The sequence below is a fragment of the Lobosporangium transversale genome (genome assembly GCF_002105155.1).
Source record: "Lobosporangium transversale strain NRRL 3116 chromosome Unknown BCR41scaffold_7, whole genome shotgun sequence".
Taxonomy (NCBI): Eukaryota; Fungi; Mortierellomycota; class Mortierellomycetes; order Mortierellales; family Mortierellaceae; genus Lobosporangium; species Lobosporangium transversale.
The window spans coordinates 680,238-705,722 of NW_019028985.1; the positions used below are offsets into that span (position 1 = coordinate 680,238).

Below are 25,485 nucleotides of genomic sequence, written 5' to 3' on the forward strand. Positions count from 1 at the left end.
AGACCACATGCTTCAAAAGCTATAGATGGCCAATTGACTGAGTGGCTGACTAGTTGAGCGACCTACCGCAATGTTATGAGTTCGAGCCAGAGTAGCCAATTGTCGACCCAAACTGGCAATGAGTTTTGTCCGCACTTTAATGTCATCAAAGTTGGACCGCACCAACATTGCAATGGTATCCAGAACGACTAATTTGGTCTGATATGTGAGGCATCCAGACCCAATAGAAAGATTTATAAACTGTCAGTGAGGATAATTCTGTTATTGGGTTTAGTTATAAACAATGACAGCGTGAACAGCTTCCTTTGATCTGTTGGATGTTACCATAGGATTATCTCTTATTAGGGTATCCAGCATCCTGACAAGGGCAATGAGCTCCACAGGACTATGTACGCGACAATACTTGATGCCATTTAAAAGTGTGTCTCTCGTCAGATCACCTATATATGTGTCAATGGAAAGCTATATCAAATTAAGATATGCGTACTTCCTGAGGCTTTTATGTTGAATGCTCTTCCATAAACAGGTTAGTAAAGCTGAAGTCTTACTCACACCATGTCCGTGTAGTCGATCGAGGCAAGCAGAGGCCATTTGGGCCGCTCGTCTGGCAACAAAGCTTCCTTCCGAATCTACAAAAATCGATGTACCACCTGCCCCTCCAACAGACACCGGAATCTGTGCGTTGATGCAGAGCTGTATTCTTTTTTTTTTTTTTATTTTTTTTTATTTTTTTATTTTTTTATTTTTTTTTATTTTTTTGAATAAAATATGATATTTGGCAATTAGTCCTTTCGAAAATACAATAGTCGCATGCCCCATGAAACTCCTTTAAGGAAAAAAAAAATCCACAATTCCATACCCCAGTTGAGTCTTGCCTGTACCCGATAAACCACATATCTCTGTTATCTTGCCTGGTGGTACGCCGCGTCCATTTCCAAAGAGTCGGTCAAGCGATATACTGGAGGTTGTAATTGCAGTCCAATTTTTCTCCTGCTCTAAAACCTGATCCGCCGTTACAGTTACCCAGGAAGCAGCTACAGTCATATGTCATACCATGATCATCAGAATAAAAGTAAATAAGAAAAAAAAGGGTTATCAACATCGTCTACAAAGGGAAGATCAGCTTACGTTCTGGATGTAATTCGTGTGATAGCTCCTTCGTTTGATCCGAGGAAAGCTTTAGCTCTTCTCAAATAAATAAATAAATGAATAATAAAAACTAAATGGATTAGAGGAGGTGAGCAGGCACGCAGTAGTAATTATTGATATTGCCGCAAGTGAATTTGTAGCTAACCAGCTGCCAATTCGAGGATCGGGATCGAGCGCAGTTCTGCCACGGTATCGTAACCGGAACGAAGCACCTTATCCCTTACGCCATGGGATAAACGAAGCGTGACAGCTGGTCGCGAAGCTGCCATACCCAGAACGATTACACACTAGGTTTTTCGTTTGTTGCAACAGATGCAGCTAGAACCCATTTGGAGATGGCGAAGCTGTGAAAGAATCCGCATTCAACCACAGGCAGTCACGATTTCAGTTTTTATTATTTTTTGTTCATTCTCATTCTTCAATGCCGTTGTCATTCCTGGGAGTAGAAAGGACAGTTGCAACCAGCGAGGCAAAGAATAATTTATTGAGAACAGTACTGGACAGCAAACACCATTCGTATAATACAGACATACACACGAAACGCAGAAAACATGGCGACAATTCTTGAAAAGATTCTCATGGGAAAAGAGCCATCGCCTTTTATCCTCGTCAAAGATACTTTAGAACAATCCGGGCAACTCCTTGGATTACAGTTGCTTAGCAAGACACCTAAAGATCATGTCATTATCTTGGTCTGTGCAGAGGATGCTCCCGATCGACTTTTGACATTGGTTAAAGGAGAGCATCAAAAGGTTATCATCGATTGTTATTCCAATCCTCTTGGATGGACATCTGAATTTGCACCCAGTTTGACAGAGTATAAATCATTCAGTAATGTCTCTAGTGTTGTCTCTTGCGACCTACGAAATATTCGGAAAGTGAGCAAGGCGATCACCGAAATTATTTCCAACCGATGCTCAAATTTTACGATATATTTTGACTCTTTAAGCCAGCTTTTGATTACCTCCGTACCGAACACGTTCAATTTGATCCGATCAACTACAGGATTGCTAGCAGATAATTCAAGGATAATCGCAGTACATCACGAAGATGTTCCAGATGCAGATAGTTTCTCACCCGATGCTTCAAAGCCATTTGCCTCGAATAGCCTTGCTCATATTGCCACAACACTAATTACCGTCAAGAATACAGAGGCCATTCGGCTAGAACAGGAAGATTTGCGTAAGGGGATCGTAGCAGCCAAAGAATTTTGCTACCTGACAGTCCATGGTAATGTCTGGAATTCCGCTGTATGCGAAATCGAGCACAAGAGGAAATCTGGAAAAGTAACGCGAGAGGTGAGTACAAGCAGATCAAGTTTTTTTATATTAATTTTGTTCGACGATTTTTTGTTGCTAATTCAATCTACGCATGACGGCTTTTTCACTTAGACGAATGCTTATCATCTGGAATCACCTACTGGAGATTTGATTGTGATGAACGTTTGGGATCTTGTAGGTGAAATGCCTGATATTGAAAGACTGGATCTAGAAGAGTCACAAACTGTAAGTATCTCTGCTTTTACATCCATGGCTTGATCAGCCAAAAAAAAAAAAAAAAAAAAAAAAAATTAATAATAATAATAATAATAATAATAATTAATATTAACCTTTTTTTTCCTTCTTTAAAGGTGGATCCTGCAGCCAATCTATCATTCAATCTTAACCTTACGGAGGAACAAAGAAAGGCAAAGAACGACACCGTATTGCCGTATTTGAAAACCCAAGGTTAGACCACGGTCATTCGTACTTCTTTTGTCTCACGTAACTTGTACTCCAATGTTATTATCAGTATTGACCTTTTTTCTTATTTGACATTATTTGTTCTTCTAGAATCGACTGGAGCAATTTATTACGAACCAGATGCCGCTGATGATTTTGACGACGATGACCCAGACGATGACTTGACTATTTAACGGCACTATGGTCTCTACATAGGACAACATTTACATAATTAAAAATTGTGATTACAATCGATGAAAACCTTGTTCCGGTATTGCTATCTTCTAAAGCATAATGCTATCTTCTAAAGCATAATGCTATCTTCTAAAGCATAATGCTATCTTCTAAAGCATAATGCTTTATTCTCTGCCGCCATTATTAGCTATGTAGTCATGAATCCAACTTTCAGCAAAAGAATCATCGTCTTTGATAGAACTTTCGATACAAGTCAGGGACGATCACATCATTGCCATCCACTGCATTTTGCAAAACACGACCTTGTACCAATGGGCTCATCCTTTGAATTACATGCTTGATATCAGCCTGCTCTACAATCGTAGAGGATATGTTCCGTCGAAGTGAGAGGATAGCTGCCTCACTGAAAGATGAAAGAAAAAAAGTAAACAAGTGTTAAGTAGTATGCATCTATGAAGATGCCCGTCCATGGTTATTTCATTGATCTTGTCGACTTACCGGAAGAGTGCAGTCAGATCTGCAGGCGAGAACCCTACTGTATGTTTAGCAAGCTCTTGCCTTGTATCAATGTCTTTTGTAATAGGGATCCGACTACCAATCTCATTGATAATTTCGAAGCGATCTTGCAGACTTGGATATCCAATATACACCAGCTGATCCAACCGTCCTGGTCGAAGAAGAGCATCGTCCATCGCTTGCGGTTGATTGGTACACCCAACTACGAAGACACCTGTCCGCTCTTCTACTCCATCCATCTCATTTAAAAGCGTGCTCAAAACACGTTCATTCACTCCGTTAGAAGATCCTGCTTGATTGTCGCCATCACCATCACCATCACCACCCCACCCTCTCTTGGCACCAATTGAATCCATCTCATCGAAAAAAAGTATACAAGGCGCAACTTGACGTGCCATCGTAAAGAGTCGCCTCAGAGTCGCTTCAGTTTCACCGAGGTACTTTGAAAAAATTTCAGGACCTTTGATAGGAATGAAATTGAAGTTGGATTCTGCAGCCAATGTCTGCACAAGGAAGGTTTTACCGCACCCTAGAAAATTGATGGTATATTGAAAGATATATTGAATGGTTTAAAGGATTTATTTTGAAGCATAAAAAAGTATCTCAAAGTGTCTAAAAGTGTGAACCAAGCATACCTGAGGGCCCATATAGAAGCAATCCCATAGGCGGTTTTGTTCCTATACGTCTGAAGCTTTCCGGGCTTGACAAAGGCCAATGGATGTTTTGGTACACACGCCTCTTAAGAGCGTGGTATCCTGCAAACACAGTACGCTGCTGGTTTCGAGCCAGAGACTCGAACTCAATCTGTTGTGAAGGTTTCGACGAGTTCAGAGCATACAAGAAGTCCTCCCACTTTGGGGACGCAATTAAGTTTATATTAGCAATTCTGTCTGTGCAATTGTCAGCTCTTGCAGACGCATTATGATCTTCTGTACTCGAAATATGAGAGCTGGCCATTAGCCTCGTTACTTGTCCCACATCATTAATAGGAACGTTGGGACTTTGGGATGGACTTCGGAGACTACGGAGAAGTGCAGACCGACAAAGGTTGCGCAAATCTTTAGCAATATAGCCTGAAGTCGCCTAGAACAAAGTATTACAAAAAAAGAAGTAAATAATCACAAAGAATTATAGACTTTACATTTACTTCATCATTCTCTTTTACCTGTGATGTTTTAGATGCTATACACTCGATATCTCCATTCCCAACAGTTTCGTCACTCTTGATACTAGTCATGATGGTGGTTAACATTTTTTGGCGTTGTGCTCTATAATGATAATAAAAAAAAAATTCAGATAAAGGCTAAATTCAAGGTAGCATTAAAATGGTGTGAACACGAACCTAACGGGAACAGGGACTTGAAATTCATGCTGAAAAAAATCCGGTTTTTGAAAGATGTCTGGCAGTTTCCCTCGAAATCGCGAAATAGCAAATACAAAAACCTAGGGGTAAAAAGATGCGTTAACGTGTATGTTCTATCTACAGAGGCGTTAAAGTGTATCAAGAAGGGCCTTTTTTTTTTTTTTTTTTTTTTTTTCTCTTCTCGTTTGTTAAGTCCTTACATTCTTTCCCTGTCGAGCTCGTTCTATTTCTTTGCAAAGAACAGACACAGCAGAGGAGTGTAGTTGAGAATCAATGCCGCGATCTAAAGGTGGATACAGGTTGATTCAGATGTGCCTTGTATTAAGATTTCTGCACCTCATAAAAGGTTTGTTATACATATTCCATATAGTACATACCTTTAGCAATAACATCCATGTCTTGCAGTATCACAGCACTAGGAGCTGATTGTAATGCCATATCGAATAGAGCTCCCATATATGATAAACCACTGGCTAGACCAGACTCCAATACCTCTCGATCTGAGAGGGCCTGTGCAAGTGATACTGGGAAGGTGCGAAGACCTAACGACTTGCAGCATGCTCTGACAAACATAACAATAGCACAAGATGCCATTAGGATTAATCCTGATTTTCATGTCGATTAGCGTGTGCTACATAAAAGAGCCTGATCTGGCAGCTTTTCAAAATATATTTATCAACCAAATTCTTCACATACTGCACAAGCGTCTTCTTCCCCGCGCCTGAGACTCCTGTAACGATAACAGCTTTCTTGTTGGGTATGTTAAGTCTTGTGTATGCCTCTTCTTGGCGGAATGAATCAACTTATAAGAATGGAATGTGTCTGGAGTTATGTGACTGAAAATTATCAATACCCAGGTCGCCAAACGCAATTTGGAAATCAAGCATCTTATTATACCTATGAATTTGCAAATATCTCGTCCAAGTTCATCCATGCCTTTGAAGTCAACAGCTACACTCTGCATTGATATTGGACTTGGGACGACTTCTAAGACTGTATCTTCCATGATAACTCCTATACTGCTGCTAGAAGTTGCAAGGTCACACCCGTTGACTTGAATATCCAAAACCCTAAATAAAAAACTTTGCGCCTTGACTCTAGCCATGATGAACGAATTAACGCACGCCTATAAACACGGTGAATTTTAATGCTTTCTATTAGAGGCGCAACGCGATAAAATAGCATCTGAAGGAGAAGCCAAGGCCTACCAACTGGCCTTCGATCCTTTGTTTGATTGATTTCTCGATCCAGTTCCGAGTAGTTTTCCTGTTCTGTATAATCTGAGAGTTGGTTGCGTGGGTCGGTCTGACCCAGTTTGTAATGCTGTAAAGACCAGTGCTATCCTCTAATGGCGCAACAATCAGCTTTTTAACCAGGTGCACTATCGAAGCAGCATCCCCAAGGAATTAGTAAAAACATTCAATCCTCTGTAGACTTGCTAAATGTTGTCAATAAAGTCTTTTCTTTTTTGTCTCATATACATGGTTGATTTGCAGATATGCTTTCGACGCGGACTTTGGTAGGAGGAGTGGGCAGTAGATCGAGCACCCATGGGGCAAGACGAATTTCTCCTGGTGGAACTCGATCGCAAGGTAGACTTCGGACAAACGTTTTTACCCCTACAGAAAAATTCTCGTCCTTTATCTGCACTAACACTACACCCAAAACAGGCACACGGAGATCGAGTAACGTGGACGGATGCAGCGAGCAGCAATCCACACGAACGTGCTCCTTTTGCTTAATATGCTCATTGCTGTTGCTGCTGCAGACAACTAATTCCATTTGAGGATTTTCCTGTGCAATGATTGCATAACTTGTTCTTGATTTCAATCAACAACAAATCATATACATATTTATATATACAATTCAAATGAAGATTTAAAAGCTAAACCAAGTCACTTTTATTGTGTGTTTTAGTGGTGATGCGCAGGGGCCACATATCCACCCATGATTTCCCAGAGGTTCTGTGTTAACATCCAGTAGACTTCATGGTTGGCATTATGGCTTCGGATACCATGATCACTGTCAGTGAAGAAGTGCGACTTGAACCGGTGGTTACCAACGAGAGTCAAACGGTCCAAAAGCACAAATGAATTCTGGATATGCACATTATCTATATAGTTTTGATCATGATTAAAATTTTCGATATAGTTAAAGATCAATATGGTAATAATAAAAAATGCTCAAAGGCAGGAGTCATTACCATCACCAGTTCCATGAACGAGGAAAAAGTCTGAGGTGTTGAAGCCAGTCATATTACTGACTGCAGTAGTCTCATAACCTTCCAAGTTGACGGAGGGTAAGTTCATATATCGTTCCGTGTAGACTGAGTCATAAAACCGGAAATCTGTCACTGGCGCTACAGACATGGCGGCCCTAAAAACACCGCTGTTGGCTTCAGTTACCTTGGCCGCCATAAATCCTCCGTACGACTAGATAGAATAGTTGGGCGCGTACGTAATTGGAGCCTGATATCAGTAAACATGATTTTATGAAAGATCTTCAATAATGCAAGTGACCAGATCCCACTTACCCAACCCCAAATGGCCAATCGTTCAGGATCCACATAGGACAATGTTTTCCAATGCTTGCCAGCAGCGATCTGATCTTCGGTCTCAAACTTGCCAAGCTGGTTGACGACACTGATACGGAAATCACGGCCGCGATATCCCGTACCTCGGCCATCAACAACCACCACAACATATCGGAGACGTGCCACAGTCGACATGACGGCGCTAAATCCTAACTGGAATTGGGTATCAACCAATTGGGAGCCCGGGCCACCATACACTTGGAATAGTACTGGATGCTTTTGTTCGGGTGAGAAATCAGGGGGTAAAAATTCCATATAATTGCACTCTAGTATACCAGTAAGACCTCTGATTAACTGTGATATCCACTATTTTTCAATTGTTGCAGTTTCAAAACAGAAATGTGGAGTATGACATACCTCTTCCATTCAAGTTGACAGTTGACCATCGTCTGGTGGGGATCTGTGTTGCATTGAGAAGCGCATGAAGAGCGCTATTGTCTTCTACATTGATGTTGAACTTCTCGTCCGTAATTTTCTTAACCTTCTGCCATGGAACTTCAGGGCCACGATATGATAAAAGGTAATAACCAGCGCCTGTTGAGAATGATGCAGAGTAATAGCCTTGTTGGGTCACATCCGTAAGGGACTTGCGCTCATTTGCGTCTAGAGTCACGCTGTGAATGTAGTATGTCAAAATAGAATATTATTTAATATTGATAAATTAAAGTGATTTAGACGCAATTTTTAGAAAGCCTAGGTAGCAAGCATACCTGTAGAGATGACGTTCGATACTTGTCTTCTCTGTCGAGATGTAATAAACAGTATCGTCCTTGACAGCAGAAATAGACTGTACTTCCCAATTCCCTGATGTTAGCCACTTGGGTGTAGGGTTATGGATAGGCGTGTGCAGAGCAATGTGGTTATAGCCATTGTTGTTGGCAATATCAAGATAGCCACCATCTGGAACCATCTTCGAAGGCGCAATATACCGGATGCTTTGTTGCATATCAATCCAGCCACCATCTTCCTTACCAGCATTCCATTCTCGTACAACCTTGCCTTGCAAAGTCAACGGATCAACAAGAACAAGCTTTTCATGATTCTGAACTCGATTCTGCACCTTGACCAAGAGGGCATCTGAGCTTTTTGTAGCCCATTTTACTTCCGCCACAATCCTATCCTTTGCCTCGAAAATTGCCTCGAGGTCCACAGGAATGAGTGGCTGAGCAGCAGTGGGTACAAATTCAGATTGGACGTTATAAAGATGAAGGTTGACAATCGGATTGGGAAAACCGACTTTGGGGTATTTCATGACAATGTCACGAGGATAGGATGGTGCATTAATTTGATTATCCATATAAAGTGAGTAACGGTACTCGGGTACCTCAGTTTCATCAAATCGCAAGAAAGCAATTGAGGTGCCGTCTGGAGACCACCACAGAGCCGAGGGGGATGAATAAACTTCCTCCTCATAGACCCAATCAGTGATACCGTTGAAGATGCTGGTGGCCCCATCAAATGTAATTTGACGACGTTGAGTCAAATCCTGGTATACATAGAGATTATTGTTCTGAACATATGCCAAACTATGTCCGACAGGGCTCCATGCAACATGTTCTACAGCAGGCTCATCTGGTGATTCCAAAAGCGACGAAAGCTTATAGTTTTCCATACTATAGATATAGTATGTCGCATTAAATGAGTGTCTCCATTGCTATGTAGGGCATAGAAAAAAGATTAGTAAAAGACCAGTAATATAGCTTATTTCAAGCACATATTTGGGAAATGTGGAGAAAATCTTATCGTGCTAAAAAGATTACCTTCCGACGATCGGTAGCAAGGAGCACATATTTCTCGTCAGGAGATACCAAGAATGAGAAAAATGGGATACGCTTGCCTTCGTTCTATTTAACGTAACGAAAGATAAATTAATGGTTGGTATTTTCCAAAAAGTAGTGTAGGTATTCGCTGATGAACAAAGAACATGCTGATGCATTGGTGATGGAGATTCATTACATCTGTAATATTGGCTCCAGGAAGGAAAACTTTTGGCTCAGAATTATCGACATGGGTTAGAATGATGTCGCCATTACTATCAATGCGCGAGTAAACGCCATCATCACCTACGTAGACCGATAAAGTCAATACATTCGCAAATGTTGCTCGGTTAGAAACTAGATACATGACTGAAGTGTTTTTTTGTCGCTCGTGAACAAACAATTGATCCAACATTACTCCATCCTACCATATGGCATCCATGCCAAAGCTTGTGCTTTGGGCGTAAACGACTGGTTGAACATGTCCTCGAATTGGTACAAGGGGCGCATATCATGGGCATCTTCATTTGAAAGACTAACTACAATGTGAAGACCACCAAAACAACATGAGTGAAAGTTAGATAAATGTTACTACATAGTAGAGGCAGAGCAATAGCACTTGTTGGGTGAAAAATGAGACAGAGAAAAATGTAGAGACAGGGTGCTGGTACACAACTATCTTTACATATGCCAGTGATGTTGTGTTACAGTGGTATCCACCCTAAACTTCCTTTTATGGATATCATTATCCAATGATCTTTTTTAGCTAAGCAAACCGAAACATGATCTGGGAAACTTACTTAGACGCATGATACCAAGATAGAGCGCAAAGGCTGCCCAGAGGACGATGAAGACCGCAAAGATACTTAGAAAAATGCGGTTACATCGGGTCAACTATTCGTTTGCAGTAGAAAGCAGGGTTTATGGAGAAATAAGTAAGGCCTACTTTCCAAATCAAGCATTGTGTGAAGGTCCTTAGAAGCAGACACCTAGGTCATTCATGCACACCTTGGGCTCCGGGTAATAGCCATCTTCATCGATAGGGCCTCCCTGGTCATTCTCCTTCTCATTGTCTGAAGAGTATTGACTGAAGTCATCCCCGTAGTCGTTGTCTCCATAGTTATTATACTGCTGAGGCGTAGGTCTTTTCTGAAGCAAGGAGCGGAACGAGGATGAGGATATAGAAGAAGGTCCAACAACTTGGATCGGACGCTGGCCAATTGAGTCGGTTGTCACCACAGACCGAAGTTCAGCATAGTCTTGGTCGTCTTCAGCGGCGATGGTTTCATACCGCCCACTTCTTGGACGAGCAAAATTCATTGCAAAGGGAATAATGTGTCTGTGTGAGAGAGAAGGATGAAATGTGGACAGCAGAGGAAAAGAAGAAATGACAGCTGATCTTAATTGGCCAAGAGTGAAGGAGTATGGTAGTAAGGTGATGAACAAAGTCAAGAAGAATGAGACAGAGGAAAGTGAGAGGGGTCAAAGAGTCGCGGATACACTTTGAGTATTGCTCTGTAATATTGTTCAGGTGCTCAAAACTAAAAATGAAATTCAACTTGCCCAGCGCTTCAGCTAATCTTGACATTTCTCAACCACCCCCTTGCCTCACTTCCTTAACCACTTTCCATCCTGTTGCATCATTGCATCATCAGAAATCCTCTTCTGCCTTTATTATAAATCAAATAGTCACGGGGATATAGTAGGCTTTGTCCTCAGTTGAGCTAGGCCCAAACGGTACACTCATTGACTAACTCGATCACATTCTCAAACAGATCGCGATCCTTTCTGCGTTGTTCTAACTCCTCTGCTTCTGCAAGGCTTTTCTCTGGGTCTGGTTCCTGGATTGAAAGCGCTAATGAGAGGATCACGGGCCTTGTTTCCGCTGGATTTTGGTGATGAATCATCTGTGAGATATGTGAGGCATAGACTTGATAGAGTTGCGTCTTTTTAGATGAAGATGATCCAGCTCCGAGCAAGAAACTCGATGTCACTGAAGCTAGCCCGTCTGATGACATGCTGTTGACACCAAAGGCTCGTTGATCTACCGTTGTATGAATCTATTGATTGTTGTTACCATCATTATGAGTATTATTATTTTGGTAACTCATTGAATGAGTTTATAAAGATACGTACCACGCTCCCAATTTTGCCATATTGAGTGACCAGAATTAGAATTTTGTCAATAAATGCTGTAACAAGCACTTCTGTGTGTCTGTCTTGAACAACACGAGCAGCCTGTTTGTTAATAAGTGGGAACGATGCAATGTCCATTTGGCCTTGTCATAAATATTGATTTTCGAATGAAGCAATCCTTCATCTCACTTGCTGAACAACAGGAGCAGTCACGACACACAGCTCAGCTTTGACCTATTGTTAAGCCCGTCATCAGCCTGTGTGGCTTATGTGCAATGCACTAACGCTCACTGATTGGACCAAACTTGAGATTTTAGGGCGGATCGGTTCCTAGCAGCATATTTCGACTTAGAAAAAATTTCTGTCGTACAAACGGCGGGGGAAATGACTTTTTTTCCCCTAAAATCTCAAGCCTGTCAGTGCATTGCTAGCTTCGACCGAGTCATTTTTGTCATGCCACTCCCCAGCCACCTTTACTCTCAAAGATCGTCTCCACATTTCTTATCTCCACCTAATCTTTCTCTTTCTTTTCTTCCATCTCACTAAGCTGTTCTTTTTTCCCTCGCTTCTTCGCTCCTTCTCTTCCTTCTATCTTGAAATACATACAATATGGTTATCACTTTGCCACCTCCACCTACTTCTGCTGTTGACTGGGATAACCTCGGATTCAAATGGATCGAGACTAATGGCTATGTCAAATACGTTCACCGCGATGGGAAGTGGGATAGCGGCGAGTTTGTCCGCGATTCCTATATCAAGATGCACATCTGTGCCCCTGCATTGAATTATGGCCAAGAGGTATTAAAACAAGAGAGATTACTGTCATGTTCGGTATATCCAGATCAATTTATTAATTCCGCTTCACAATTGATCTAACGGTTTTTATTCGCATATCGTCCTAGTGTTTCGAAGGTATCAAGGCTTTCCGTTGCAAGGATGGCCAGGTCAGAATTTTCCGCCCTGATGTTAACGCTAAGCGTATGGCCTACTCGGCTGATATCGCTAGCATGACACCTGTTCCTGAGGATTTGTTCGTCGAGGCATGTGAGCGCGCTGTCGCTAGCAATCTTGAGTATGTACCACCTTATGGTTCCGGCGGAGCTCTCTATCTTCGTCCTCTCTTGCTCGGTACTGGTCCTGAAATCGGTCTCTACCCTGCTCCTGAATTTACCTTCATAGTCATGGTTATTCCGGTAGGCAACTTTTACAAGTCTGGTGTCCAGCCCGTAGATTGCCTTGTTGTCGAGAACTTTGATCGCGGTTAGTTTTTTTTTTTTTTTTGAAGGGTTAAAACGAGTATTTCGGATCAGTGTATAGCCCTAAAGCAATATGGTACATCCTATTCACATGGATTAGCACTAGAACCAACACTAAAACCTTTGGTAACATTTTTTTTTTTTTTTTTTTTTTTTTTTTGGATTATTTTATACAGCCGCACCATTGGGAACCGGCGCTGCTAAGCTGGGTGGCAATTATGCTCCAGTACTAAAGCACAGCAGCGCTGCCAAAGAAAAAGGCTATGCCATCACTCTGCACCTTGACTCAAAAACCCACACTAACATTGATGAATTCAGCACATCCAACTTTGTGGCATTGACTTATGCCTCCCCTGAACACGGCAACCAACCTGTTTTCTGTGCACCCGAAAGTCCTTCGATTCTCAATTCCGTTACAAAGCAATCATTGGTGCAATTGGCCAAGAGTTTTGGCTGGGCCGTTGACAATAGCGTTGTCCCATTTACGGACGTTGAAAATAATCGATTCGAAGAAGTTGCTGCTTGTGGCACAGCTGCTGTCATCACTCCAGTCAAGTCAATTGAGTGCAACGGTGTCAAGATCATGATTGGCACTCCCACCACACAGAAGACCATTGGTACTGGTTTCCAACGCCTCTACACTACCATGCGTGCCATCCAAAACGGCGATCTTGAGGATCCATTTGGATGGATGCAGCCTGCAAATGGAATCGCTACTCGTCAGGAGTCATGAAGTCATAGTCTAATAAATATACATGTTATTGAGATTATATCGTCTTTTTTTTTTTTTTTTTTTTTTTTTTTGGAACGTATTACAAAAATATTTATGGTGGACACTCAATGGCATATTATGTACGATATTACGAAAAATATTACATTTGATTTTCCTTATTCTTTTGATTTATGTGATCTATTCAGACTCTTCGAGTTCGCCTTCCTCCCGTTCTGCAGCTACCGAGTCTGAATGAGGCGGTTTGGCTTGTAGATGTTGTGGCTCATGTTGTCCAGATGGTTCTTGCGGTCTGACAGCCTCTTGGACAGACCGTGCCGTAGTTGCAGGCACTGCACTTGCAGCCCCAATCGACGCAGATGATGGTTGGTCAGATATAGAAACTGTAGTTACTACATGATCCTGACTGGGGTCTTTTGTTCTTAGAGTTCCAAAAGATGTTTGAGCTTTGGAATTATTATCGTCTTGTGCCGAACTAGTTTTTGGGCTTGCGCTACTAGAACTTGGTACTCCAATCTGCTCGTACGAATTTCCGGATGATTTAGTCAAAGTTGGTGCCGTTTCCTTCACTTCCACCTGAGGATGGTGCATTTCTGTAGCGTTTATCTTCTCCAGACCGTTTGCAGGCTTAATTTCTGTAGATTTGGACTGACCCACCTTGACTGATTTCGCAGGGCGCAACTCCGACATGGGTCTCCAGAAGAGTCGACTCACCACGCAAAAGACTCCGTCTTGTTGAGTGTCCAGAGTATCCGAAGGATTACTGGGCCCTGATTTTAATTTCCGTGATCCATCTTCTTGTCCATTCCCTTTGGATTCACCACCATCAATATCCATGACCTCTGTGGTAGGTAAAAAGGTCTTACTCTGCCCCTCGGTAGTTGGCTCCACCCCCTCCATTGAGGAACTGCTGCTGTTCTGTTTTGCTCGTTGACTCGGTTGCACAACAACACCGCGCTCCACCCATTCAAAGTCCTGCCAATCAAGATCTTCATATAACACCTCAGTCAAGTCTGCAGGATCCAGAGGGTAGGCGGTCTTACTCCAACTGGACAGCGAGGTTCGTGGCGAAATGACAGCAAAACGATATTGATCAAAGCGTCGGGCATCCGTCCCCGCATGATGTTGCAAGGATATCTCGTAACGCTCTTCGTCGTTTTCTAGTATCATAACCTCTTTTTTGAGTCGCCAACTAGTCCATTTTCGAGACAGACCATCGTGTCGATCCATGACAAGTTCAGGAGAGTATTTGAAGCTACAGGAGAAAAAAAAAAGTATGAGAACGATAGTCTTTCCTTTGAGTTACTACAAAAAGCTTTCTTGGCGAGAATATGAATTAATTTATACCATGGGTCGCCCTGGTTTGTAAATTCAAATGTAGCAGTACGCATTGCCCGTTCATTTTGAAGACTTTCTGTAGTCTCATCATGAATGTTGGCTAATACCCGAAGCCGTTCTTGATTATATTCCTTCATTCGAAGTTTACTCTGACCGCGACCCCGATTTAGAGCCTCACCAGGACAGAGTTTACGAATAGACTCTATCTTAAAACTGACTCCGTCATGTCCTGTGTTCCAAGTGCGACTTTTGATGCGATGACGGATAGATCCTTGGTATTTGACGAGTTTTGGGAGAACACGTAAAGTCACAGCAAGATCAAAACCGGGGCAGATATGTTTAATTGGTTCAGGCACAAAATTATGCTGCTGACTAGTCGGGTGCAGCAAATCCTGTTCTGTACTGTTAGCATTCAGCGGAGGTATGTAAAATCCGCTATGAATTAGCACTAAGAGGCCAAACATCCACCCCAATAAGAAAAAGGAAAGAAAAAAATCACAGGTTAGGAATCATTGTCCATTCGTGAATCAAGCATAATGAGAAAAGCCTAGTAGCTAAAGCTACCAAAATACATACTCGCTACAACATCCGAATCATCTGTGTAGACATCTGTGCCCCAAACTTCCCGTTTCTTTATTTTGGCATTGTTGTAGGTCAAGTATGATGATGCAACACGAACTTCAAGCATCGAATTCTCTTTCCCTTGCATGCTTGGAAGTAATTGAGCAGGATCATATCGGAAGTAACCTTTTTTTTTTTTTTTTTTTTTTTTTTTAAAAAAAAAAAAAAAAGAATAAATAAATAAATAAATAAGACCAGTTCATAACTAAATCTCTTTTTTTTTTTTTTTTTTTTTTTTTAACTGCTCTCACCTAAAAATTGCTCTGGTCGTCCTTCCATTTTCAAATTTGGATCATTCTTGACAATCAACCTCGGATGATGGTTTGCAGATCCAGCTCCTACTAGCATGGCAGACGACGGTGACGTTTGAGACAGTCCTGAGTAACTAATATGCCCTGTGGTACCAGAATAGTGTGCAGGGCCATTTGCTCCAGAAGAATGTGTGTGCTGGTTAGGAGAAAACGATCTAGTTCGACTGCTACTTATAGAGACATGCGAGTTATCGTTCCTGTAGCCTCCAGAATGAAAATGGGGATCATGTGCATGTGCAGGCGTTACGCTTGCTATGCTTCCGAGTCCTGGTAATTTATTATTCTGATGACCCGAACCTGTAGTAGCAGATCCACTGACTGGCTCCTGTAGAGGCCGAACACCTACTGGTGATGAAAGACGATGGCGCTGGTTTGCATACCCTCCCATCCCTCCCGATTCTACAATCTCATCTGAAGCATAGTCTCTATTGGTGAGACCTTTAGACGTTGGATGAGGTTGTAGCGCTGAATCATAATTACGCCCACTTGGTAAATTATCTCGTCCATATTCACTACTGCTTTGATGTATAGGTGCTACCTCCATAGAATCTTGGGCGCGTGCAGAGGCAGCAGCACTACTTGACAAACGTGGCGAAGTTGGCGAAGACTGATGTGGAGTTAAGGGTGCTTTAGACAGCTGCGAAAGCGGTTGAGACGATGTCATAGTCTGTGAGGAAGTAGGATGCAACGGTTTTACTGGAACTGGTGATGGTGAAGAAGCCTTGGAAGCGGAATCAGATGCACCAAATGGATCAAAAATGTTTTTTGAGTTACGCCTACCATGGTCCTGTTCTTGCTCCTGAACGTCATCGTTATTGAGCAAAAGTGCGGAAACAGACATGGAACTCCGTGATGGCCTAGTAGTAGTCTGTAATGGCTGTGAAGAAGCTGGCACATCTTGTGAAGCAGAGAGTGAGCTGATAGGAGGCAAGCTATTGCCCCTAACGTCCGGATTGGACGATGCAGCTTGAGTACCTGGAGGATGAGAAGCAGAAGATAGTGTCGGTTGTTGAGTCGGACGGTTGATAGGATATGATGACTCCTTCTCTTCTGGTTCAGGTCTGGTCTCCTTTGACTCTGACAGGGGCTTTGCTTGTACAGCCATCGTGTCAGCTTCTCGCGAACTATGCCAAAGCCCATCGCTATTTTTTTCCAAAGCACCATTGACTGATTCAATAGCACTGGCAGCTTGGGATGCCTCTATAGTAGAGCCCTCCTTAACAAATATATCGGAAATCTTTACTGATGCGCTTCTGTCAGGCTCAGACTGTTGAAGGTTGCCATTAATGTTATTGTTGCTATTATCATCATTATTAATATTCTGATGCTGTCCTGCAGTATCAGGATATGGGTGGGATTGCTCTTTCTTACTCGCAGTTCCCTCACACTCTACTGTGTCGTCCACCGCCTGATTCGTAAAGTTATGGTTCATTGGTTCACTAATTCTGGTATCTGTGTCCATTTTAGTGTCTACTGTAGTTGAAGGGGACTGAGGGTGGGTATTCGTATCATCTGCCTCCTGCACTGGAGATTGCTTTGTATTATTGATTGAGGCCTGTTCCTCATTCTCCAACGTTTCCAGCGTACTGACAAGTGGCTCTGACAGAGACCCGACTGCAAGAATAGAATCGGATAATCCTACAACGGACTCCTTGCCGATGTTTTCTAAAGTCCGATCGGAACTTTCATCTGCAATAGCTTTGGGTTTCGAAGACATGGAGTCTTTGTCGATTTCTTTAGATGAAGGATCTACCTTGGTGGAATTAAATCCAGGAACTGAATAATAGTAATAGGTAGTATGTAAGCAATGGTATCCATGTTAAGAAATATACGGTTGCTATTGTGTTATCATGAATAGACAAGAAACATACGTTTGTCTTCGTTCATTGTTGACGCTTTATCGACCAAAGAGGCTTCAGTCATTCCACCTTTTGGGCAAAAACAAGAAAGAAATTGTGTGATGATAAGATAATTAGATCTTCCAAGAAAATAGATGCAAAATATCGACTGGTGGGACATACTGACCTTTAGCCTTGTCATCCTCATCCATCTTCTCAACCCAATCTGCCAGAGCCTTAGTCTCAGTAGAAGGATCAGCCAAATCTGTTGATACAGAAGAGTAATCAGTCCCAGATTTTTCGCTCTCTTTTGTGGGCTTGTACCTTTTATTAGAATCACCAGCTGAAATCGCTTTATTCGATTCAGTCACAACGGTTTGGGGAGAATCTGCCTTGGTCATTTCAATGTCCATCGGTGCTAGGCTAGTTTCGGATGCATGCCCTGCAGATGATTCAACCCTAGACTCAAGAGTATCTTCGTTGGGCCGCTTTTTGGTTTCCATTATGGCGGTTCCTGGGTGAACAAGCTACTGAAATGTTGTTTGTACTGATAGAAACACTCTGAACAGACTGAAGGATGTTTCAATTTATTGTGGTTCTTGGATGAATCCTACAAGACTTTCGATTGAAGAATTACAAGAAGTAATCGATGTTATAATTATGCGATTGTTGGCACATCTCCACTTTGACAAATGTTTAGGAGGGATGCAATCAGAGCGTGTCGTCTGATTTTGTTGCTTTGCGTACTTTTAAGACAGCTCAAGTAATGGCAGCACGAGTTGGAATAAGACGATGAAGAGACGCAGAGGTGCAGTACAACAGTGTCGATTGCAACGAATAAAGCAGGGTTTCATGCAGCGATGATACGCGAGGGCAAGGGGTGTTACAGTTGCTGAATGGCCTTATTTGAAGCCAGGATCACGTTTCGAATACACGCGAAAAAAAAGAAAAAAAAAAAAAAAACGGACAAACTTGATTATTATAGAAAGTGAAGCCAAGGGGGGGAACCTTAATAAAGAGAGGAGCTGAGATAGTGCAATGACTAAGAAAGAAAGAATAAGTTTGCCTAGTTTAGATGCAGATCAAGAAAGATCTGATGATGCCTCCACCCCGTCTCGAGGACTGTGGCTCGAAATCCTTAAATTACGTCACGTTTTTTTTTTTTTTTTTTTTTTTTTTAGAGAGGGCCAGCTTGTTACTTACCACCAATGCCTACAAAATCTTGACACTAACATCTATAGCCATGAGTCCGGGCTCGTGTCTATTGTAAAAAGAATGTATGGTAATGGTAATAAAATGGCAAGGAATATGGTCGGTACTCCCAGTATTGCGCCTGATACTTGGTCGAAATGGCTCTTAACAGGCCTGTGAAGCGAAGACAGCCTGCTGTTTAAGGAAAGTTCGCCGAGTCCGACACCAATGTTGTCTTCCTACGAGCTCTCATTATCCTCGATAGGCTAATCAGACAAGCGCCAAAATTTCTCTGGAGGTCCTTCATGGCGTCAAAGGCGTGCCACTTCCAGGTCTTCTTACTGTCGTTATAGGACGATTCGGGTTCCGTCTCAATTTCCCTGACATGTGTCCTATAGTCTGCGACTTCCACTCGGCTGCCATGAACGAGACTGCTCTCGATGTCAGCGACCGACTGTGCCTCGTCTCCTGCATGGTAAATATATCCATTGCATTCTCCGATAAAAGGATGTCTGGACGTCAACATGAAGTCGAGGTGCGCTTATTGGGCGTTGTTTCATTAGTGACAGAGGATTGTCGTGAGGTGGTGGCCAAGGGAAAATGAGGATGTAATTTGTATCTATTTCTTGCCGTCGATTCCTAGTGTGAAACCAGTTTATGTCGATGTGACATTAATTATTATGAAGATGGTTCTCTACCCAGTTTATAATCCCATAGAATAAATGTTTGAGCATATTTAATATTTAATATCCACCGCCAACCCTGCGTCAGTAACGTCTCCACTTATTTATAGTTCCTTCCATAGCCTGATGAGATCTTAAAGACTTAATCAGGATATGGATCTTCAATATCTCATGATTAATCAAGTCCTAATTTATCAATGCATGGCTTGTTTTTTAAATTTCCATTTAATGATACACGTCAGCGGTAGCCGCAAGAAAATAGAATAGTTACTATGAAGCGGGTTGCAGGAGTTTTGGTATGAAATACAAGTTCAGAGAACGGAAAAAAAAAGGCGATAATAAAAAAAACAGTTGAAGAAATGAGAAAAACAGATAGTTATTGGCAAATGCTGATTAACCGAGTACTGTGCTTTTTTTCTGATTCTTTTCTTTGTTCTTTACAGCTCCTGAGAAGCAACACCACCCTTCTTGGTCTTCTTGGGCAAGAGAGAGTCATGGATGTTGGGCAAGACACCACCCTGGGCGATGGTGACGTGACCGAGCAACTTGTTCAATTCCTCATCGTTACGGATGGCGAGTTGCAAGTGACGGGGAATGATACGAGACTTCTTGTTGTCGCGAGCAGCGTTACCAGCCAGCTCCAGAATTTCAGCAGCAAGATACTCGAGGACAGCAGCCAAGTAGACGGGGGCACCAGCACCAACACGCTGAGCATAGTTACCCTTGCGGAGATGACGGTGAATACGACCAACAGGGAACTGAAGACCGGCCTTAGAAGAGCGCGAGGTCGAGTTCTTGGGAGCAGAAGCAGACTTGCCACCAGATTTGCCGCCAGACATTGTGAAAAGTTGTTTTTTTTTGTTGAAACTGGTTGAAAGAGGGAGTATGAAGCCGCTGTTCTGGAGCTGAGTATACAAATATACAGAAGTGAAAGAGAAGAGTAGAAAGGGAAAAGAGACAAAAAGGAGAAAAAAGAAAAAAAAAAAGGGTACCGAGGGCTGATTCTTTCTATTTATATGAACGAATGTGAAGAGAGATCAACGCGTGAAAGAGTAATTTGAATGTGTAAGGACAAAGAATGAAATGAGAATTATAAAGACACAGATTTTTGGAAAAAAAAAAAAAAAAAAAAAAATTCGAATTCTAAAAAATGAAAAATTTTGGGACTAAGCGCGTCTACTGGAGGTACATCCGTGCAATTAGGGGAAGGGGAGGTATTTAACTAAAGTGACTTTCTTTAACTCGCGTTGAATAACCGCGTTTTTTAAAAAAATTTGTTTTTGAGATTTCAAATTAAATACACAACAAGCTTACTGTTTAATTATGATCTTTGTACATTGTTTGTATAAAAGGACCTTGACTGCCCACATTGCTTTCTTCTGCTTTCACCTCTTTTTCTCTCTCTCTCTGATCTGCTCGTTTCTATACGTTATTGATACCTGCTATATCTCAATTCTTTCATTCTCTTTCAACTCTTACACGTATCATAAAAAAAATGGCCCCAAAGCCCGTTGCTGAGAAGAAGCCCTCCACCGGAGGCAAGGCTCCTGCCAAGACCGCTGCATCCTCTGACAAGAAGGAACGCAAGCCCAAGTCTGAAGGTGGCAAGGGACGCAAGAAAACCCGTTCTGAAACTTACTCCTCCTACATCTATAAGGTCTTGAAGCAGGTCCACCCCGACACTGGTATCTCCAACAAGGCCATGTCCATTCTCAACTCGTTCGTCAATGATATCTTTGAGCGCATCGCCGGTGAGGCTTCCAAGCTCGCTGCTTATAACAAGCGTTCTACTATCTCTTCTCGCGAGATCCAGACCGCTGTCCGTCTTATCCTTCCTGGTGAACTCGCCAAGCACGCTGTCTCTGAGGGTACCAAGGCTGTTACCAAGTACACTTCCTCGAAGTAAAGAAAGGAGTTGACATGAGCAGGATAGAGTATTTCACCTACAAGCAATCGGCTTGACGATTATTTATCCTATGACATCGTCTATCTTATTTCTGCCATTTTTCATCTTCTGTTTTATAATTACCTTGTTACCCTCCATACATACTGGAAAACTTCTCGTGTTTTAATAAGTCGTTGTCTTCCAGGGCCTTCATCAAATCACCCCATTGTACATCATAGCCTGCTTTTATGTAGAAACATTAAAACAAATTTAAAATAATTGAAAGTTGATTGTTGCATTTGACAAAGCAAGTCCTTGATAACTTTGATAACCATCTGGAGCAGTTTTTTTTTTTTTTTTTTTTGAAATGTTTTATTACAACCTGTCCAAAGGCAACTAAAAGATATTCAGGATATGTTTAAGCAACCAACTGAACGACACCACCAACAGCCTTAATCTTCTGCTCTGCAGCGCGGGAGACGTAGCGGGCCTTGACGATGACGGGCTGTTGAGGGAGACGACCCTTGGCAAGAACCTTGCCGTATCCGGCACGGAGAGTATCGATGACGGGGACAACCTCGGTGTTCTTTGCGGCATTCTTGCGAGTCTGCTCAGAGACGAGGCTCCAGAGGGTGTCCAAGTTGACGATAGGGCGGTGGTAGCTCTGGCGAGTCAAGTGGAAGTGGCGCATACCCACCTTTCCGAAGTAACCAGGATGGTATTTATCCATGTTAATGCGGTGGTGATGTTGACCACCAGCAAGACCACGACCTCCAGGATGCTTACGGTGCTTGCCTGGGAAGATGAAGAAAAAAAATCATAGGGTCAACATTCAGCAATATGTTGTGTCGAGATATTGATTTCCATGAAAACAATCCTGAGTCGCAATAGATCACATATGCAAAGCCAACAAGTCCTGGGCGAATAATCGTGAGCTAACTCCATAGACAAACACCTGGTGCAGCACTAAAGACGGTTGCACTTTGCTCACTTTGTTTCATGAAAAATCATATTCCACAAAGTCTTTGCAGCTCATGTCCGGATTTCAGTTTTACTAGATCTGTGGTGAAGAATCAGATTTTAAAGTAACATCTCTGAAGGATTGCTGAACGATCGATGATTCAAAATATGTTGATGACAGAGATTGCTTCATTACTCCCGTGAAAAAGACATTGCTTTTTTCAAGTAAAACAATCAGCATCTAAACTTTGGTTTCATGGATCCAATGAAGGTCCAACTCAGCTGTCCTCTCTAACTGTTCTGTTATCCTCGTGTCCTATTGTGCTACAGTCCTTTGTGCTGTTGACGTTGTTGCAAAGAGGTAATGTTGATTACCGTCGGTGAGACCTCTACTTCACTGAAGCCCATCCAGGTCAAAAAAAAAGGCACTCACCAACACGACCGTGACCAGCAGAGACGTGACCTAATCATAACACAAAGAGAAAAATAATTGAATCAATATCGGAGCTAGCCTTCAAGAACAGCGAGTTGGTATGTCAGGATCTAAGGATCAGATTCTGTACCTCTCTTTTTGCGGTTATGATGCAGACGGGTAGGCTAGAATTAACAGTTACAGGGAGGCAGCACAGTCAGCATTGGATACTGTAATTGTTGTATGCTTTTTTTTTTTTGCATTCATTCGTGGGGTGCATCGAAATCCATCCATGTAATAAATCTGATATTGGCGTAACGCAAACTTCATCCATAGTCTTGAAGGCGCCAGTACGATATCGAAAGCCCTATTATTCCTGAACGATGGATAGTGGATGGATGGATATGGCGATTTTTTGGCCAATAATTTGATGCGCCATCGCGTTGTACTCAAAAAGACTATGCTTCCATGTCCTGCGTTCCCATATTAATGACAGCCAGCCACGTGACTAACCATTTTGTAAGAGACAAAGTAAGAGAGGGAAAAAGCACTGATTGTTGAACCACAAATGTATTTCACTCTCTTTTTACAAGCCACACACGTTTCCTTATGCTTCACTGAGCTTCCAGGGACATTTTCAACGCAATCCTCGTGTCATCGTTTAACTGTCTTAACTGTCCAACTATTCTTTCCCATTCATCCTCACCATTAGTATTCCTCATCTTTAACATTTTAGCATCTGCTCTTCATTTGTATACTGCATCTCAGTTCTCCATCCCATCAATTCTTACATCATGTCTGCCGAGGCTATGGTCTTTCTCTTTGGCGTCATCGTTGGCGCATGTCTCCTATTTGTCAAAGTGTTCTTTGTAAGTCACTATGAGTAGTTGCTATTCAAGCAAAAATGAAGAAGCTTCGATAATGACCGGATCGGATGATGACTAGCAACAACCAGCCTTGACATGGATAATGGAAACACACTCTGACTGATTTCTTAAATATCTTTAAAATTCACCTCTGGTTAGGTCATTCTGATCAGTGATCTTGAGGTATGATTTTTGCTCAGTTAGACTTTATTTTGCAATCAATGAGCGCATGTTTTACGATGATATTTAGTCTTCATGTTTCTTTTTTGAAATAACCATCTCCGTCAAACTTTAGGTCGACTATATCAACCCGATCGAGCTTTGTAATAAACTCAACCAGGTAAATATATATTATCGTTTTACGCGGCGGATGTTTCAAAGGTGATTGGTCTGATCCCATTTCCTGTATCTTACTTGACTCTATTCTTTTATCCTTCCATCTTTTCTCAAATTTAGTTTGTCTTGCCTGAAATGTTTGTTCAGGCGTTCATGACCTTTATCTTTTTGATCTCTGGACAATTCATTGCCACCGCCTGGAATTTGCCTTTGGTCGCTTATAATGCTAACAAGTTAATATACGCCAATTCATTTTGCTATTTTAATTATTTGAATGTTTACAAAAACATAAGATGACGATCAATACGCTGACTATTTTTATTTTTTTTAAAAAAAAAAAAAAAAAAAAAAAAAAAAACGCTATACGTGGCAACAGAATTATGAACAATAAGCATATGTTTGATGCCACAGAGATTTTCCGCACTTTGGGCCAACATAAAAAGGAGTGCTTCATTAAGTTGGGCTTTTACTTGCTAAGCTTCTTCTACTACCTCTACCGGTGAGTATTGAAAAAGGAATCAACTCTAGATTCAGGAAAGAATGATATCACTATTGAGCTGACAAATTGACACACATGCGCAATTTTTTGCATTTGATAGCATGATCCTCGCATTGGTTAACGATTCCTAAGCCATATTGCAGCATCAACCGTAGCAGTATAGCAACGATAGTAGCAGAGTCGATGTCATTATAGCATGAGCAGTGATCCAGTCAAAGGACGATAGAAAGCGATCATGGTGTGTAACATGATAATAAACAAGAAGCAAAAAACGAAAAAAAAAAAAAAAAAAAAAAAGTTCGCCTTCACATTGCATTGAGTTGATTTATTTGGCTATTTGAGCAGCTTTGCACGCAACCAATTGTCAGTCAGCACCTCCGCGTCCTGCAGATCAATGACTTTACCGAGGCCAACCGTGTTTTGGAAGTGCGTCTTGGCGCTAGCGTAAAGCATGTTGAGTTCAGGTCGAACACCAGTAGGAGCATAATAAAGGAATACCAAAGGGAATGACCGTCGTCCATCATCATGTTTCAACTATATATTTGGACACATGACAATTTTAGAATACTGCTGCTACTGTCTCAGAGGAACGTGGTTCGGATACATCATCGCCTTACCTCATAGCTCAGGACAACATAACGTGGTGTATTTTCTGGGAGTTGTTCCGCAAGTTCCTCCATATTTACTGATTCTAGATCATCATCCTCTTCAATGAGCAATTTGTTTTTGTCAATTTTGCCTATAATGAGTATTAAGTAAGTAATGATTAACAAAAAAAAAGAGAGAGGTGGTGGACTCGACATATGAAAAGACAGTGTTCGAAGAAGCTTTTGCAGTGCATACAAATGAGAGCAGCATTTCCTTGAGATCTGTTTGCGAAACGAAAGGCTTCGATCTTTTGTACGAGACTTGGGTCAATATCGCAGGTGCTGGACATGGTCGAATGACGAATGGTGAAATAGTCTGTTTGTCAAAGAATGTTAAAAAATAAAATAAAATAAAATGAAGGTGAACCAAAAGACGTGACGCTTTGACATGTCACGCGTAAAAAAGATCGATATCTTTGGCATCGTACAAGGTAGCAGCGACTTTAAACAAAGTATAGAAACATTCAAACATTAAAGTGATC

General features: G+C 41.8%; 14 protein-coding genes across 14 annotated transcripts; 4 read left to right on the forward strand and 10 right to left on the reverse strand.

Annotated features, from left to right (window-relative positions):
- Positions 1 to 437: 437 nt before the first annotated feature.
- BCR41DRAFT_223530 (hypothetical protein) lies at positions 438 to 1,493 on the reverse strand. The gene is made up of 5 exons (XM_022020022.1): positions 1,295 to 1,493; positions 1,129 to 1,185; positions 860 to 1,034; positions 553 to 693; positions 438 to 440 (listed from the first exon to the last, which is right to left on the reverse strand). Exons 1-4 carry the CDS (start codon positions 1,416 to 1,418, stop codon positions 630 to 632), a joined length of 420 nt encoding a protein of 139 aa, XP_021884222.1. The 5' UTR covers positions 1,419 to 1,493; the 3' UTR covers positions 438 to 440; positions 553 to 629.
- On the forward strand, positions 1,474 to 3,098 carry BCR41DRAFT_384536 (Elongator complex protein 5). Its single transcript, XM_022027585.1, has 4 exons — positions 1,474 to 2,447; positions 2,541 to 2,654; positions 2,780 to 2,876; positions 2,982 to 3,098. Exons 1-4 carry the CDS (start codon positions 1,701 to 1,703, stop codon positions 3,062 to 3,064), a joined length of 1,041 nt encoding a protein of 346 aa, XP_021884223.1. The 5' UTR covers positions 1,474 to 1,700; the 3' UTR covers positions 3,065 to 3,098.
- A 189-nt stretch (positions 3,099 to 3,287) lies between these two features.
- BCR41DRAFT_376965 (P-loop containing nucleoside triphosphate hydrolase protein) lies at positions 3,288 to 4,818 on the reverse strand (the record flags this gene model as incomplete). The annotated part of the gene is made up of 5 exons (XM_022027076.1): positions 3,288 to 3,468; positions 3,564 to 4,110; positions 4,217 to 4,486; positions 4,595 to 4,664; positions 4,747 to 4,818. The coding sequence occupies 5 exons, from the start codon at positions 4,816 to 4,818 to the stop codon at positions 3,288 to 3,290; spliced, it is 1,140 nt and encodes a 379-aa protein (XP_021884224.1).
- A 1,049-nt stretch (positions 4,819 to 5,867) lies between these two features.
- On the reverse strand, positions 5,868 to 6,766 carry BCR41DRAFT_223616 (hypothetical protein). Its single transcript, XM_022020024.1, has 2 exons — positions 6,426 to 6,766; positions 5,868 to 6,325 (listed from the first exon to the last, which is right to left on the reverse strand). Exons 1-2 carry the CDS (start codon positions 6,724 to 6,726, stop codon positions 6,102 to 6,104), a joined length of 525 nt encoding a protein of 174 aa, XP_021884225.1. The 5' UTR covers positions 6,727 to 6,766; the 3' UTR covers positions 5,868 to 6,101.
- Positions 6,767 to 6,857: 91 nt separating this feature from the next.
- On the reverse strand, positions 6,858 to 9,342 carry BCR41DRAFT_301462 (dipeptidyl peptidase IV N-terminal region-domain-containing protein; the record flags this gene model as incomplete). Its single annotated transcript, XM_022020624.1, has 6 exons — positions 6,858 to 7,057; positions 7,148 to 7,376; positions 7,478 to 7,803; positions 7,895 to 8,151; positions 8,248 to 9,191; positions 9,298 to 9,342. Coding segments are annotated over 6 exons (2,001 nt in total), but the record flags the coding sequence as incomplete, so codon positions are not given.
- A 1,676-nt stretch (positions 9,343 to 11,018) lies between these two features.
- On the reverse strand, positions 11,019 to 11,568 carry BCR41DRAFT_393648 (hypothetical protein; the record flags this gene model as incomplete). The annotated part of the gene is made up of 2 exons (XM_022028579.1): positions 11,019 to 11,354; positions 11,431 to 11,568. 2 exons carry the CDS (start codon positions 11,566 to 11,568, stop codon positions 11,019 to 11,021), a joined length of 474 nt encoding a protein of 157 aa, XP_021884227.1.
- A 284-nt stretch (positions 11,569 to 11,852) lies between these two features.
- BCR41DRAFT_319227 (branched-chain amino acid aminotransferase) lies at positions 11,853 to 13,437 on the forward strand. Its single transcript, XM_022021340.1, has 3 exons — positions 11,853 to 12,228; positions 12,333 to 12,690; positions 12,863 to 13,437. The coding sequence occupies exons 1-3, from the start codon at positions 12,040 to 12,042 to the stop codon at positions 13,417 to 13,419; spliced, it is 1,104 nt and encodes a 367-aa protein (XP_021884228.1). The 5' UTR covers positions 11,853 to 12,039; the 3' UTR covers positions 13,420 to 13,437.
- Positions 13,438 to 13,596: 159 nt separating this feature from the next.
- BCR41DRAFT_393650 (histone deacetylation protein Rxt3-domain-containing protein) lies at positions 13,597 to 15,463 on the reverse strand (the record flags this gene model as incomplete). Its single annotated transcript, XM_022028580.1, has 3 exons — positions 13,597 to 14,671; positions 14,764 to 15,202; positions 15,331 to 15,463. The coding sequence occupies 3 exons, from the start codon at positions 15,461 to 15,463 to the stop codon at positions 13,597 to 13,599; spliced, it is 1,647 nt and encodes a 548-aa protein (XP_021884229.1).
- Positions 15,464 to 15,612: 149 nt separating this feature from the next.
- Positions 15,613 to 18,027, reverse strand: BCR41DRAFT_393651 (hypothetical protein; the record flags this gene model as incomplete). The annotated part of the gene is made up of 3 exons (XM_022028581.1): positions 15,613 to 17,462; positions 17,558 to 17,614; positions 17,712 to 18,027. The coding sequence occupies 3 exons, from the start codon at positions 18,025 to 18,027 to the stop codon at positions 15,613 to 15,615; spliced, it is 2,223 nt and encodes a 740-aa protein (XP_021884230.1).
- A 1,439-nt stretch (positions 18,028 to 19,466) lies between these two features.
- BCR41DRAFT_348360 (histone H2A) lies at positions 19,467 to 20,262 on the reverse strand. Its single transcript, XM_022023275.1, has one exon. It carries the CDS (start codon positions 20,235 to 20,237, stop codon positions 19,836 to 19,838), a length of 402 nt encoding a protein of 133 aa, XP_021884231.1. The 5' UTR covers positions 20,238 to 20,262; the 3' UTR covers positions 19,467 to 19,835.
- A 524-nt stretch (positions 20,263 to 20,786) lies between these two features.
- BCR41DRAFT_348361 (histone-fold-containing protein) lies at positions 20,787 to 21,565 on the forward strand. The gene has a single exon (XM_022023276.1). It carries the CDS (start codon positions 20,894 to 20,896, stop codon positions 21,302 to 21,304), a length of 411 nt encoding a protein of 136 aa, XP_021884232.1. The 5' UTR covers positions 20,787 to 20,893; the 3' UTR covers positions 21,305 to 21,565.
- Positions 21,566 to 21,647: 82 nt separating this feature from the next.
- Positions 21,648 to 22,989, reverse strand: BCR41DRAFT_419980 (putative 60S ribosomal protein L27A; the record flags this gene model as incomplete). Its single annotated transcript, XM_022029835.1, has 4 exons — positions 21,648 to 22,078; positions 22,677 to 22,706; positions 22,807 to 22,840; positions 22,981 to 22,989. The coding sequence occupies 4 exons, from the start codon at positions 22,987 to 22,989 to the stop codon at positions 21,702 to 21,704; spliced, it is 450 nt and encodes a 149-aa protein (XP_021884233.1). The 3' UTR covers positions 21,648 to 21,701.
- A 260-nt stretch (positions 22,990 to 23,249) lies between these two features.
- BCR41DRAFT_348364 (cornichon) lies at positions 23,250 to 24,629 on the forward strand. The gene is made up of 6 exons (XM_022023277.1): positions 23,250 to 23,524; positions 23,681 to 23,704; positions 23,817 to 23,861; positions 23,978 to 24,090; positions 24,234 to 24,356; positions 24,457 to 24,629. The coding sequence occupies exons 1-6, from the start codon at positions 23,450 to 23,452 to the stop codon at positions 24,485 to 24,487; spliced, it is 411 nt and encodes a 136-aa protein (XP_021884234.1). The 5' UTR covers positions 23,250 to 23,449; the 3' UTR covers positions 24,488 to 24,629.
- A 25-nt stretch (positions 24,630 to 24,654) lies between these two features.
- On the reverse strand, positions 24,655 to 25,326 carry BCR41DRAFT_319243 (hypothetical protein). Its single transcript, XM_022021341.1, has 3 exons — positions 25,200 to 25,326; positions 24,974 to 25,095; positions 24,655 to 24,890 (listed from the first exon to the last, which is right to left on the reverse strand). Exons 1-3 carry the CDS (start codon positions 25,291 to 25,293, stop codon positions 24,690 to 24,692), a joined length of 417 nt encoding a protein of 138 aa, XP_021884235.1. The 5' UTR covers positions 25,294 to 25,326; the 3' UTR covers positions 24,655 to 24,689.
- Between the last annotated feature and the right edge of the window lie 159 nt (positions 25,327 to 25,485).

What these genes read in the sequence shown, in the direction of transcription:
- BCR41DRAFT_223530 (XM_022020022.1), bottom strand. Translation starts at nt 1,418, where the DNA reads ATGGCAGCTTCGCGACCAGCTGTCACGCTTCGTTTATCCCATGGCGTA. An exon ending in ACACGAATTACATCCAGAAC is followed by an intron (nt 1,035 to 1,128) that starts GTAAGCTGATCT and finishes ATATGACTGTAG; the next exon opens with CTGCTTCCTGGGTAACTGTA. An exon ending in ACAGGCAAGACTCAACTGGG is followed by an intron (nt 694 to 859) that starts GTATGGAATTGT and finishes AAAAGAATACAG; the next exon opens with CTCTGCATCAACGCACAGAT.
- BCR41DRAFT_384536 (XM_022027585.1), top strand. Translation starts at nt 1,701, where the DNA reads ATGGCGACAATTCTTGAAAAGATTCTCATGGGAAAAGAGCCATCGCCT. An exon ending in CTGGAAAAGTAACGCGAGAG is followed by an intron (nt 2,448 to 2,540) that starts GTGAGTACAAGC and finishes TTTTTCACTTAG; the next exon opens with ACGAATGCTTATCATCTGGA. An exon ending in ATCTAGAAGAGTCACAAACT is followed by an intron (nt 2,655 to 2,779) that starts GTAAGTATCTCT and finishes CCTTCTTTAAAG; the next exon opens with GTGGATCCTGCAGCCAATCT.
- BCR41DRAFT_223616 (XM_022020024.1), bottom strand. Translation starts at nt 6,726, where the DNA reads ATGGAATTAGTTGTCTGCAGCAGCAACAGCAATGAGCATATTAAGCAA. An exon ending in CATATCTGCAAATCAACCAT is followed by an intron (nt 6,326 to 6,425) that starts GTATATGAGACA and finishes CTGCTTCGATAG; the next exon opens with TGCACCTGGTTAAAAAGCTG.
- BCR41DRAFT_319227 (XM_022021340.1), top strand. Translation starts at nt 12,040, where the DNA reads ATGGTTATCACTTTGCCACCTCCACCTACTTCTGCTGTTGACTGGGAT. An exon ending in CATTGAATTATGGCCAAGAG is followed by an intron (nt 12,229 to 12,332) that starts GTATTAAAACAA and finishes ATATCGTCCTAG; the next exon opens with TGTTTCGAAGGTATCAAGGC. An exon ending in TGTCGAGAACTTTGATCGCG is followed by an intron (nt 12,691 to 12,862) that starts GTTAGTTTTTTT and finishes TATTTTATACAG; the next exon opens with CCGCACCATTGGGAACCGGC.
- BCR41DRAFT_348360 (XM_022023275.1), bottom strand. Translation starts at nt 20,237, where the DNA reads ATGTCTGGCGGCAAATCTGGTGGCAAGTCTGCTTCTGCTCCCAAGAAC.
- BCR41DRAFT_348361 (XM_022023276.1), top strand. Translation starts at nt 20,894, where the DNA reads ATGGCCCCAAAGCCCGTTGCTGAGAAGAAGCCCTCCACCGGAGGCAAG.
- BCR41DRAFT_348364 (XM_022023277.1), top strand. Translation starts at nt 23,450, where the DNA reads ATGTCTGCCGAGGCTATGGTCTTTCTCTTTGGCGTCATCGTTGGCGCA. An exon ending in GTCGCTTATAATGCTAACAA is followed by an intron (nt 24,091 to 24,233) that starts GTTAATATACGC and finishes ACGTGGCAACAG; the next exon opens with AATTATGAACAATAAGCATA. An exon ending in TTCTTCTACTACCTCTACCG is followed by an intron (nt 24,357 to 24,456) that starts GTGAGTATTGAA and finishes TGCATTTGATAG; the next exon opens with CATGATCCTCGCATTGGTTA.
- BCR41DRAFT_319243 (XM_022021341.1), bottom strand. Translation starts at nt 25,293, where the DNA reads ATGTCCAGCACCTGCGATATTGACCCAAGTCTCGTACAAAAGATCGAA. An exon ending in AGGAAATGCTGCTCTCATTT is followed by an intron (nt 25,096 to 25,199) that starts GTATGCACTGCA and finishes TACTCATTATAG; the next exon opens with GCAAAATTGACAAAAACAAA. An exon ending in ATGTTGTCCTGAGCTATGAG is followed by an intron (nt 24,891 to 24,973) that starts GTAAGGCGATGA and finishes CCAAATATATAG; the next exon opens with TTGAAACATGATGATGGACG.